The sequence below is a fragment of the Pteropus alecto genome, unplaced genomic scaffold, assembly GCF_000325575.1.
Source record: "Pteropus alecto unplaced genomic scaffold, ASM32557v1 scaffold103, whole genome shotgun sequence".
Taxonomy (NCBI): domain Eukaryota; kingdom Metazoa; phylum Chordata; class Mammalia; order Chiroptera; family Pteropodidae; genus Pteropus; species Pteropus alecto.
In genome coordinates, this window is record NW_006436288.1 from 9,241,739 (window position 1) to 9,255,861 (window position 14,123).

The 14,123-nt window shown below is 34.5% G+C and overlaps 1 protein-coding gene across 1 annotated transcript in view; it reads right to left on the minus strand.

The window, feature by feature from the left end:
- Window positions 1-356: 356 nt before the first annotated feature.
- Window positions 357-14,123, minus strand: part of BCAT1 (branched chain amino acid transaminase 1) — a 48,217-nt gene continuing 34,450 nt past the window's right edge. The window contains exons 8-11 of the mRNA XM_015589980.2: window positions 12,873-12,958; window positions 10,082-10,222; window positions 8,241-8,315; window positions 357-1,060 (exon numbers count right to left, since the gene is read on the minus strand). Coding sequence (XP_015445466.1) covers window positions 1,019-1,060; window positions 8,241-8,315; window positions 10,082-10,222; window positions 12,873-12,958 — 344 coding nt within the window. The 3' untranslated portion in view covers window positions 357-1,018. The remainder of the gene's footprint in view (window positions 1,061-8,240; window positions 8,316-10,081; window positions 10,223-12,872; window positions 12,959-14,123) is intronic.

Genomic DNA, 14,123 nt, shown 5'->3' on the forward strand with positions numbered 1-14,123 from the left:
TACTAAAAAACTAAATATAATTATTTATTTTGTATTTAACAGTTAACATATAACATTTGTCATTTTCATTTGGATGGTATATCACTTCTTTCTAGAGGCATAACTTCAGTTCCAAGACAGTCTTTACATATGAAATAATTCCTCCAAGAAACTATGCCTCTGAGTATCTCTAATGTCTTAGTAGACCATGGAAAATAAAGACAATATGAGGTAAACATACATAATGTCAGAATCAATTGCAAATTCTAATAAAGAGGTTTCATAATACAGAAACAAAGAAGGTTCACTTCTATAGAAGGTAAATATTCATTTATTCAATATCTACTGAGTATCTATTATGTGCCGGGCATTGGGAATGCAAAGATCTCTAAGGCACAAGACTCTCAGTGTTTAGTGGAGCCTAACAAGCAGCCAATCACAATATAATGTGGAAAGGGCAATGCTGGAAATGTGCATGGATCTTACTGATGCACAAGGAGATCTTAGAACTGATTGTGACATCAAGAAGGGAGAGATTTACCTTAAGAGGGACTTAAGGGACCTGCAAAGAAATGTGACATGAGGAAATTCAGTTTTTCAAAGTCCTGATTTAAAAAAACCTTCTGAGGATGAAAATGTGTCACAAGAAATGTTACCTATGAATTTTACTCAGATCAGCTTTTAAACACACACACTCATTTGGTTGAGGAGAATATAACCTACGATAAAGAATAAACAAACATTTCTGTATCTGAGTGTAGTACTAGAAGAGGCACTAATATTACTGAGGAAAATTCTATGCTATATGGCTTACATTATTATCTTTCTAAGGGAAGATAGGCTTCGACTACCACATTTACAAAACACCATTTGATGATTGCAATTTATTTTCTCTGGCACGAAGAAACAATCACCCTGGTAACGTTGATAATACAAACTACATTATGCACAGCTAAAAACAGGTAGACAAAGAATCTATCATAATTCAAATGTAACAGTCTATCCCAATAGCACACAGATAGTATCCTGTATTTTCCATTCAAGATATGATGATTGTCCAATCACTCTCTTCTCTTCCATACTACAAAAAGAACAAGAACATGTTTCAGTATAAAAGCTAACAGTGCTGTAGATTATAAACTTAATAATAAAAACGATGTTATACAAAAGATTCGTTTCTGTTTTGAATATTAAAAGCATGTTCACATTAAAAATAAGATTAGAGAGAAAAACCAAGTACCCAGAATGAATCACAAATTTTATAATTATTGAACTCAAATTTATAGTTAATGTAGGTCCCATATATATTTAAGTAAATGCTTTTCATCACTATTCTGTATTTAGTTTCTGGTCTCCAAATAACAGAACTTGAGTTTAACTATTGTCATCTTTATTCTAAGTGATGCTTAAAGTGTATTCCTCAGACCAGCAGCATCAGCAAGATGCTGGCAAGATGTTAGAAATGCAATTTCTCAAGCTTTACCTCGAATTTCCTAAATCAGAAACTCTGCAGATGAGTCCCAGCAATCTGTGCTTCAGCAACCATGTCAGGTGATTCTGACAGGAGCCAGTTTGAGAATCACTGCTCTAAAATCTTCCCTCTTGAGAGAATTTTATGTTTATGGACAAAAATATTGAATTGACAAGCCTGGTGGATCTTAATGGTGACTTTGTTTTCTAAATGAAAGTTGTTTGTGTTAGGTTAGCATCCCAAATTTCCTTATTCCTTCAAAAATGATGGAATTGCATCATAATCACAATTAGATTTGCATCAGCAGATAAGTTGCTGTAGCAAACCTAAATTTGAATACTTAAAACTAAATTAAATAAAACAAAGATATTCCAGATGTCAGAAACAGACAGCCAGTTCTACATTCATTCATTCATTCATTCACTCATTCAGCAAATATCTGTGTCTAAATGAGCTTTAGTCCTTTGAGCAAGTACTGCATGCCAGCACCACTATGCCAAGAGCTTTACACACGTACTGCCTCATTTATCCTCACAATAACTCTGGACAAAAGGTGCCATTATCAATCCCACTTTATGGATGAGGAAACTGACGTCTTAGGGAGATTAAATAACTTGCTTAAGGTTGTAGTTAGTAAAGGGTAGAGGCCAGACTCTAGCCAAGAACTCTCACACCAAATTCCATGCTCTGGACCACTGTCTAGACTCTGCTACACATGTTCAGTCATATGTAGAGGTGAACTTGGAGCAGACCTTCCCTACCCAGAGGAGCATGCCATTAAGTCTGCCACTATGCATTGCCTAAACCAGAGAGTGTCCCCTTTTCCCATGAACTGGCTCTTTAGTCTTAATATAACTTTCTGTTGAAATTAATACAAAACATCTGAATTTCTGAATTGTTAAGAACCTTAATGATCATTTAAAATGATCCTTATATTGTGATGAACCAAATAAGTGGGGCTCTGGGTTATACTTCTTTACTTCAGAACAATTCCGCTGTTATTGGTTTTGTCTATTGGGATTCCAGGAAAAATTTCTTTTGGAGAAAGTTTTGCTGCTGAAAAATCAAGTGTGAAGAGCAATGAACTTTTAAGCTGAGCTTCTTAATTTACATGTAGGGACGCTAAGGCTCTAGGACACCCATAATCACAAGCCCAGCTCTCTTGCCTCTGTTTGATGCCATTTCTCCTAAGTCACATTGTCCACATGCTGTGTTCTTCTTAAAGAGCTTTAAAGACCTCAGTGAGCAGACTCTAGAAAACTAGTGAAAATAACCAGGAGCCACAAATGAGTCTACCTACAACCTTCTGGTTTACATGAAGAGGAGAATGAAGGAAGCCCCATGACTGTAAGTGACCTGCTTAATCCACATCAGAAAGAGTCACCTAAAGAGTGTGGCCTCCCACTATCGACTCTGTTGATTCATGATGAATGCTGGATAAAACATTCCCAAAGTCTATCTGATTTATACATGGTGTCAACATGACTTAAGGTAAGAGCAAAATATGTGTTCTATTTCTTTTATTTGTATTTCCATTAACACATTAGACATTTTTGCCATTAATAATACTTGAATGTCAGCATATTGACATTTTAGCAGCTCTACAAAATTGTGATTCATGACCACTATAATTTCATACCGAATCTCATTGGTTAAAATAAATTTGCGTTCAATTAGTTGTTTTAGTTTTATACACAGTAAAAAATCAATTTTGGTTAAAATGACAGTCATAGGCCATATTACTTTGCAAACCTGCATAATATGTAATATGTTTTACTCCTCTCATCCTGAAATTTACACTTTTATGTAAAATCATAGCATTCTGAGATGTATCCGAGAGATATGATAATACAAGTAATCCATACATCTAGACCTGGGCCATTAGCAATCAAACTTTTCATTTGGATGATAAATCTTTCAATTTCATTTTTCAAGGTAAAATAATTCAAAGTGGAAATGACAGATTTTAGGAGAGATAGAAATTATATTCTTTCCTCAAGAGCAGATGTCCAGAGAAGGAGGGAAAAGAGAACACATGTCTGCATGGGCTCAGTGTTCATTATTCCATTGTCGGTCATTACAAAACCACAGCAGCAGACCCACACCTTCAACACTGGCAGGCCTGCTATAAGTCACACTTACTTGATTTTGTTCATTGGAATCAAAGATGGGGTTAAAGCAACATGGCAAATCACACTGAGCCTGTGAGATGGTACTTTGAACCTATGTGGAAAACTGTAATGTGCAGAATTTTCATTTTTTCACAAATTCCAGTTAGAACACTAAACCAAAACATGATTAAGTTCATTATTTCACATTCAACGTACATATGGCAAACATTTTTTCATAACCCTCGCTAAAATGTCTTTTACATTCAACAGAAAATTCTTAGCAACATAAAAGGACAATCTATGTGTCATGTACTTACTTTCTATAATGCCAATAAAAATATATTAAGTGCTGCCCACCAGGTAATAATTTTTCATTCTTATTCTAAATCCTATTCAATGGCCACGCAAAGCTCTGCAAAATCCCGTAACATGTGGAGAAGTGTGTCTTAGGGAACAAAGAGAGGCTGGAAAGTAGGTGGAGGGACTGAGTCATCAAGGCAATCTGCAAATGTTCACTTAGAATGCAAACAAAGAGAAAGACAGTTCAAGACGTCAGCACGGGAAAGGATGGGGCTCTAACATCTTAAGTAACTACTGCTCCTATCCCATTCAGGCTTTCCTTTTCCTAAACTATTAAGATGTCTACCTCTCGGTCTTTGCAATCACTACTCCCCACCTCCTGAAACCTCAATGGTAACACTGCTAGTTACTCAAACGTGCTACCCCTGATATTTAAGACCCGGGTTCCAGCTTTTGGCTAATCCTGACAGCAGTCTTAACGTGTATGTCACTTTGAAAAGTTCTGAATCAGGTTCTCTGAACATTTAAAAAAATAATAATATGACATTATTCAAGACCTTCCTCACATTTCTTCTCAGAATATATTTATATACAAGAGCAATACATTTTTGCTCTTTAGTATGTACTTGGTGCATCACTCACCCATTCATTCTTTTATTCATTCATTTATTCAGAAAATATTACCGAATATGTACTATAGCCAAGACCTTGCATAGAATATTAGTGTTGCAAAAAAAAAAAAAAAAACTTTAAAAAAACCACATTAAAAAAACCATAGAATAAAGACAGGTGTGTGACTAGAACATGATTTAAAGGCCATATGAGATAATCCCAGGCAATAGAGAAGCTGGAAAAAGAAGTAGCATTTAAGCGGCTGAATGTGTGTTTGTATTGGGTTTGCAAAGGAATGTTGCTCAAGAGAGATTTAAAAGGTTCCTAAAGGACATACGTGTTGAAGGACAACCAATACCTTATTAAATGGACAAACTGTAGAAGGAAAAAAGCAGCAGAGAGCAGGAGATAGTGAAGAACAGAGACCCCAAATGGCAGGAGCAAAGGTCAATATGATGTAACTGGAATGGCAAAGAGTAATGGGAGAGAAAAGAAAGATAGGCAACATGGAAAATGATTTCAAGTTTTACTTTGGTTAAGTATGAACACAGAACACAGAAATGTTTTTCTTTGTTGCTTAAAGAGAAAAAAGGAAGGGGCAAAACAGAAACTGTTATTTGAAATGTTCCCCTCCTAAGAGGTTTTTCTAGGGCAATCTCAGACCCAGGGAACTATACGAGTAATTATCCGAATAGGAGGCATACTTAACTTCAGAGATTCTTACTCATGTACAGAAGTACACAGGTTAAATCAAAGTCCAAACTGTGGTTAAAAAAGAATTTCCCCCCGAGGTCAATACTGGCAAGAGTTGTAAAGGTTTTTTGATTGTTGTTGCTCCCCCTCTTCTTCATTTTACTCGAGCACTTTGTAGGAAATATCCGTATTTCCATCTAATGTCAAAGAGACCAAATGTGAACCGTGATGCAATTCTATGCTTTTTCCTCAATAATTGCTTAAATTATTTTTCTTGGAAAGAAACAGATAACCTAGTAGCTTGGCTGACAGCATCAATTTGCCATCTTGTAAGAGAATAAATCTGAAACTTTGGGTTCCATGCCCACAAGCATAAAATCATTGAAGAGGAAAGATGTGGTCTCAGATTCTGCACGAACAGTCCTTTGTTACCTAATGATTTGGAGCAGAGTTGGTGCTTCTGGTTTGTGGCTGAATTCACAATCATTGTATTATCTCATGTTCTGTAACTCTATCTTTTTGTTTCTTTGTTCAGTATGGAACTCTGAACATATCATTAATTTTTAGTGTTATGTACATTATGCATTATATTTTACTACCCAAAGTAAAAAGATAAATTATTAACTTCTCCCTAGCCACAGGCACTAGGTTATATAGAGAACATATACAGGTAAGAAAATGTTTCTTCTCATTCTCTATTCTCTCTATGTATATTTATTTTGTTTTATTTTTTAAACTTTTTACATGATCTCACATTTAAATTGCATATTTATTTTGTCCTTCTATATCGGTGTGATTTGACTGCTCTAATTTTTTGTCTCTTTTTAAACTACAGTATCACCAGCATCTGGAACAGCCTCTGGCACACTGTGCCCAATACATAATTTTGTTGAATGAATAAATAAAAAACATTCAATTTTGTCACCTACATTCTTGGCTTCCATCATCATACTTTTAAAAATGTTCTTTCTGATGACTTTTGTGATGGCTTCTCATGTACCCCCAAATTACGTCTTTGGGCTTCTCTTTTACTCAAACTTTAGGGTTCTGATGCATTATTTTGTCATCATCTCGATGGTGATAATGTGCCTTTCTGCTTTTGCCTTCCTTAGCCAAAGCTTCATGGTTATGTTTGTTGAGCACATCTACTTAGATCTTTCTTTCGATTCAAATTTAATAGAATTTGATTTTCCCTTCAGCCCAGTTGACTACTTTTCCTTTTCTTTTAATCCTTTACAACCAAATCAAATCAGTTCAAAATTTTTTTATTTCATATAATCTCCAAGAAGTAACCCTGAGATTTCATTTTGTATATTAACTGCTATAGAATAAAATATTCTCTTCTATATAATGTGTTCCAGAAAATTTTCCAAATGGTATTCCTTTCTTATCACTGTAACCACACTTCCTCCTCTCTTAAAAATCTCTCGACTTCTGTTTTGGATAAAGCCTTTTATAATCTAGCCAATTATTTATTTTTGTTCTATTTATGTTTTTTATTTGAGCAACAACACTAATAACTTATTATTTTCATTAGATTTACTCAGATAACTCTAAAAAAGATATAAATACCTGAAATATCCATGCAGAAAGTTTTATTATATTTTTTCGAATTACTTCTAATTGTTTCTGTTTACAAAAGTAGAAAACAACTCTGAATAGAGTCTATGTCTTCAATATTAATTTAGGAATACTGAATAAAGGAATATTCTATATTCCTTCATCTAACAGAAAAATTCCTATAGAAAACATTTGTCGAAGAGTGGAAGATAGCTCATTGATTCAAAAAACCAATTATTCTTTCCTTTTATTAATATTTTTAGTTTTGCAAAAAAATTGTTAAATATTCGAAAATACCATTTTAACACTATCCAAGGACCTCAGTTCTCTGTACAGACCTGCTGCTTTCCCAATCAACTTTAAATCTTCTCTTAGTTTTAAGACCCAGCACCATCTGATGTCACCCAAACTATCAAACTTTATTTTGTGTTTCAATATAAATCACAGTTCCTCTTAGGTATTTTCACTGACTGGCAATGACGGGCTCAAAGAAATACTCCAAAAACTTTTTGAAGTGCTTACAAATTATAGAACAGTCTCTTGTTGACCCAGGATTGCTTGGTATTTGATATGCCTGCCTAGAAAGATGCTTAACTACCTTGTGAGACATTACTGTAGATTGTTGGTCCAAAAAAAAAAAAAAAAAAGTCAAAGTTAGTGGATAAAACAATAGGTAGGCACACCTTTTGACTCAACAATTACACTCTATGGCCATGCCACCCTGAACATGCCCAATCTCATCTGATCTCAGAAGCTAAGCAGGGTCAGGCCCGGTTAGTGGGAGATCACCTGGGAAGACCAGGTGCTGTAAACATTAAAAAAAAAAAAAGAATTACGATCTCAGGAATTTATCCTAAGGAAATCATCAGGGATGCACTGTTTATAATAATAAAAGAATTGCTAATGACAATGTTCAATAATAAGATTTCTTTAAAAATTATAGTACACTAATATAATAAAATTCAATTAAACTTTATACATGGAATTAAAATTATTTATTGATATAAAAAAGCAAATAATTTACTAAGTGAAAAAAGCAGGTAACAAATTAATACAATCCCATTGTGTTAGAAAATACATTTATCCAAAAATATATAAATGCTTACAAAATATTAAAAGTTGAGACATCGAAAATTAACAGTGGTTATATCTCTTGGTGTTGAAATCAGAGGTAATATTAGTTTTCTTCTACTTTCAAGTTTTTTCTTTTATAAAAGTATGTTCTATTTTGTAATGAGATTTTTTAAATATTGTCAAAATTTACATAGTTTTTAAATGTTAAGTAATTTGGAGTCTCTGACAATATTTTTTATTTTCTTCTTTTTTTTTTTAACATGTATCTTCTCCCTCGTTTCTGCTTTACTTACACCCACACATAGTATCAGGAACATGTTCCTTAAATTTAATTTGTTGACCCCAAATGCAGTATTTACTCTCTTCTCTCTATTGAAATATGATTTGGTTTTAAGTGCTGATTGAAATAAGATGACATTTTAACAGAAAGAAGCCCTTACCTGAATATTAGTCAATTTGTCCAAGATCCGGCTTGCAAGCTTAGGCCCATTCTCCATAGTTGGAATGTGTATAGTCTATGAAAGCAAGCCAGACACAATATAAATTGAGGACCTAGTTCATGTATACAGTGGCAAGTAAGACACTCAGCAATTCCACTGAAATAAGGAACGCACTATGATAACCTGATTAAATATGTTAGATTCTTATGCCAAAGCCTCTTTTCTATTCCAAATTTGAATAAAAACTAACTAGCCAATGATAAGTTGTTCACAGCCTATCAATTGATTTTAGGGCACAACTGGTTTATATGCCATTCTTCAGGATGATTTGAGGAACCAATGAAAAGCTAGGGATCTCTAAAATAGTAGCTAAACCTAAAAGAATACTACCTCTTCCAGCATTCCTAGAATCTACAAGGATGAATGATTGGCTTCCGCATTTAACCCTCTCAGCAGAAAATAAGAACTCAAAAATATTTTGCCACAAATTAAAGCAAGTCATTTCAGGGACATAAATTAAAACAAGTCTATGCCTTTACAAAAGGGGCTTCTTGACCTATGTCTGTTCCAAGCTAAAGCTCCAAGGGCCACAACCTCCACAATGTTGGATAGCATGGTTAAGTTCAGAGCTGAGAGAAATTTCATGACCCTAATTTATATTTCAGTCATACCCATTTATGCCTTGCTGGCTTGCAGGCCTTTAATAGTTTTATCGTAGTAGACAGTCCATGTTCTTATCTTTCTTATTATGCCCTTTAGGATAATAGGATAATTAGATGTACCTTTGGCTCTGAATGCCCTCTAAAAAGGACCATTAAAAATGTGTTAAACTTTATAAACTTATTATTTCTAGAGGTAAAATAAAAATTGAACTTAAAAATATCTGACCTAATGACAACCTTAGTTCATTAAAAAGTGGACTGATAATACATTACCTAGATACTACCTTAATAAAATATGAAACAGTAGCTTTATAATCAGCACAAGTACTGAATAATAATAGAATAATTATTCTATCTTGAAATAGTCTGTAGATGGAAATATGTCAGGAGCTATTCTCTAAAAGCAAGATCAAAAATCTCAAGCAATGAAGCAGCCATCATTATAAGCAGAAAAAAAAAAAAAATGACCCAACCAGCTGAGGAAAAATAATTATAATGTTGAATATTAAAACAATAGAATTTTTATTTAATATGAGTAATTTAAGCTAATTCACATTTTAAAAATAACACCCACATGACTTTAAATTATAAAGTTAGCTGGTGATGTTAATCACAAATATTGTAGCTTTGTTATAAAGTGGAAAGAAAAAAAAACCTGACCAAAAAATGGAAGTACAGTATATATAAAATCAGGCTAGTTTACTGGGAGTAGTAAATTTCTTTCAATTAAATGTTGAAATTCCTTCTGGACATTTTAGTAAATGTACCAGGTTTGCCAGATTAAAAAAAAAATTGAAAAGTGGTCTTGATGATGATGATGATGATGATGATAAATGTAGGAGTTGATCATTCAAATGAATTTCCCATTGCTATTTAGCATTCCTACTCCAATATTTTGGAAATACTTATGGAAACCAAAAATTGAGAGCTAACTACCTATAGAACCTTCCTTAGTGAGCTAGTAGAAAGAAATGATGGATGTCTATTGACACATCTTCAAATCCTAAATCGACAAAAGGCAGATATGATACTTGTCCAAAGACAGAACTGACCTCCCACGATGTTGGAGCTTACACAAAATCACTGGAAAATGAGAGTAAATAATTTATTAACACAGGGTCATCAGGACAAACTGCCCCATGCTTAGAAATGACAAGCAATGAAGAAACACTGTCTTACCTCACTTTTGTACAGTATATCAGAAACTGGGCAAACGATACAGGCTGTGCCAGAGCCGAACATCTCTCTCACTCGATTCTGCTCCAGGGCTGTTATCAAGTCATCCATGGTGAGATATCTCTCTGACACCTTAAATTCACCCTTTTTGGAATATAAAAAATAAAAAGTATATATTTTCAAGGAAAAGGCATGCAAAAAATTCCTGCAGTACTTATCTTTCTACTTTACATTCTGATCAAACTTAGATAATGGCAATCATCCTTAGAGGGAAAGCTGGAAAGAGCAACACCATCTTATTGGTAAACACACTGAGGTGCTAAGCAACATACTCCGAGGTCACAGCCTCTCTAAAAGAGATGATTGGAAAATAAAATATAAGATTATCACTAATGTGCAGTATATTTTAATAAATGCCTGTTTCTTTCTTTTTTTTTTTTTTGTCATGGCTAACGTCTAACAAATCGATGCACCCGAGTGTTATTTAACGTGTGCTCTACGCTGACAGTGTCTTAAACCCTATTTATCATAAAAGAGAATATATTATTATACTAATAATTATAGTTCCCATTTATTGAGCATCCATTGCATGCCAAGTTCTCCCATTTTTAAGGTGGATATTATCATCCCCATTTTACAAATGAGGAAATTAAGGGTCAAGGAAAAGTCACATAGCTAGTAAATGGCAGAAACTGGATTTGAACTCGGGTCTGATGTGACTTGCTCCAACTTTGGTTCTCTTTCCATTGTGTCTTATGGAGTAAAAACATAGATCGAGTTTAAATATCTGAAATATTTCATTAATTTAAAACATGACAAGTATATTTGGACTTTATTTGAGAAATTGCATTGTATATATTTTTTCTTCCTAAATTCACTGATCCAGTTGACTTTACAGCAATAATCCTCTTCTTTCCCCTTAGTATCACATTAGATTGAGTTTCATCATAGGATTATCGGTATAACCTCATCAATTTCTGCTGAACTACTGGAACATTTTATTTGCTCAAGGACAAGAAATGAAAAAAAAAAAATCTAATGCTTTTAAGTTATCTGTTAAAACCATCTGTTTAATACTCATTCCTTAATCTGTTTAATTCTCATTCTTTTATGTTAGTGGTTAAAACTCAAAGTTTGTCAACAGGCTATTTAAATTAAGAGGCAACAAAAGAATGAATAGATTTTTTAAATGAGAGAGTATTTTTTAAAACCTACAAATTCACAATAGATAAAAATGGAAATCACAGCCCTTGGCAAGATTCAAAACATTAGAAGAAGAATGCATCATGCTGTAAGTATATTTAGAAGGGTAGGAAAATATGCCTGCCTGCAATAGAAATATGGCTTTTTGCAAGTTTCAATTTATCTCAGCCCGCAATTGCAATTATGTTGCTCAAAGGTAAATAAATAAATTCCAGAAAATCAGCCAAGTTAACTGAAAACAAGCTGAGCTCTGTGTTCTGGAAAAGAAAAAAAAAAATCTTGTAAATAAACAGAATTGTTTTTCCTCTGTTCACCCTTACTTATCTTTGGACAATTTCCCCTGTCTGGCAAGTAATGGTAACCCCCCACATGCCTCTTGGCATTTATGTCTCACTGTTTTAAAATAGCTTTTAAAATAAATTACAGCTAAGGAGTCAAGAAAAAACTTCCTCCATAATAACCTATTTTTCATGCTAGCAAATCATTAGTGTGGGAAAGCATTTCCACTTGCAACTTGTCATCAAACCTTCTGTACTTGGTTGAATTTTTTCTTTAATAAAACAAAAATTACTGAGCTTTGAAAATATATCTTTCCAACTACAAACATATTTAGGACAGGGCAAGCTGTTTGAAATTATACCAACAGTTTGTAAATGTCATGCCCAATGTGCCAGCCAGCATGTGGCAGTTGGGTCTTGTCTACTTGAAGGTTTTGTAGAATTATTTATAGCACATTTCCTCTATTTCCAAAGTCTTTTCCAGAGAAACTGTGCTGGTATTCTCTCCTAGATAATGTGTGTGTTTTTAAACATTTGTCCCATTAGTACTATTGGACCACAGAATGCTCAAAGCCTTTTCATGTCCCTTGGACATCATTTTAACACATGGGTCACAAGTTCCATCCAAGAACTTTTGCCAGATAACCAACTCATTCAATATTTATCTTGAGCGTGTTATGTCATTTCCAATATCAAATAGTTTAACATGCTTTCCTGTGTCACATGAATCAGAAAGTCTACTGAAAACAATTTTACATTTGCTTGAGCATTTTGATTTTAAAATAAGCATGTATGTGAATTTGGGAGAATAGGGGGCAAGAAGAGGGGAAGAAGAAGGCAGCCAAACTAATAATGTTATGTCAGTAATTATGTCATTTAAGTTCTTTAATTTCTGCGACAAGGATGATTCCAGTGGAATAAATAGAGAAGGGGAAGAGCTACGAATCATTGCCATTTGGAAACAATACACTTAGACTTGAAAAGTTAAGAACTGGCTAAACAGAAGCACACAAAATATAGACCAGGGGAGTTGGTAAGAGGCACTTGATACAGAGCTCGAGAGTAGTACTAGAAAACTTCTTCACCAGGACAACTTGACAAACTGGTTTCTCTCTGCCCTCCCTACAAACAATACATATTTGACAGTCTTGCCAAGACAGTCCTTCTAGAAGACTTCTTTACACTCAAGTTAAGATTAAAGAATAGATGACATTGGTTGGAACTACAGGATATGATTTCAACACTAAGCTGGGCTTATTTTGATTACTTTTTGTCTCATGCTTATAAATGTCATTCATGTCAAAGGCACTCACCCACTTGCGTGCCAGGTCCAGAATGCTCTGCCTTGTCACTCCTGGAAGAATGATGCCATCTAGCGGAGGAGTTGCCAGTTCTTCTTCTGTCAATTAGAAATTGGAATATTTTCAAACTTTATATTAGCCATGCCTTATGTCAAGAGCCATTTTAAAAAACTGTTTCTTGCAACTTTTCTAGCAATAAACATGAATATAATGCTACTGTTCTGTATTGTCAAATTTCCCAAATCAATTCACACTTCAGGTAGATCTTTATTTTAAAAAGAGAAGAAAAAGAAAAAAGAAAAGAAAGACACTCATCTAATCATCTTCATTGTATCCTTAACCAGTAAAAATGAGATGGTTTTCCACTAACAAATGGTAAGAATTATAGAATACTGTTAAGAAAATTCTGAAGTCAAAATTTACTTCGGTGGATTAAAGCTGGTTAGTAATTAGAATAATGCAGATAGGCTCCTACTCAGGAACACCGGTCATCACCAGACCTTCTAAGAAAGCTGTGGAGGGCCCACCCCCAAGAAGCAGGCGCGCTCGTTTGGGGCAGTCACTGCTCCCACACTGCCCTTGGATAAGTCTCTCAATAGTAATTTTCAAACTGGTGGAGTCTCTACATCCTATATGGAGTTGCTAATGGCACCCTCTGAGATTAAAATGTAATGGGCTCAGGATAAGTTCAAGCATGCATGTGGCTACCAAAAAAGAAAGAAAAAAAGAAGTCCAAAAAACCAACCAAAACTCCACAAGTGACTCATAGAGAGCCAAGGCCGAGACACTGGTCTACTTGAAAATGACCTCAGGCATTCCTAACCACCATGAGGGTTAGCACGGTGGTCCATCTATAAGAGCCAGTGTCTGTCACCCACACACACTCTCCTTACAATAGGAAATCTCTGGTAATCAACATCCCCCTTACCTCCCCACCTCGGGCACCCAGGAATTGGAACCCAATGAGAAATTCAAACGTTAAATCATTGCTTTATAAAGATGTTGAACCTTGTAACAAATGATATGTGGCCCACCGTGTGTTTACAGAACTCGCAAAGTATGCTTGAAAGGTAGCAAAAGCTATGTAGCATCACACGGGTGTCTCTGAGCTCTCCCAAACTCTGTTATGCAGCTAAAAGGGGCTTTAGAAATAACCTAGTATAATCTATATATTATAGAAGAAACTGAGGTCCTAGAAAAATATGTGACTTGCAAGGCTGGTGGCATGGGGGACAATCAGGACCAGAGCTTAAGTGTCTCAGC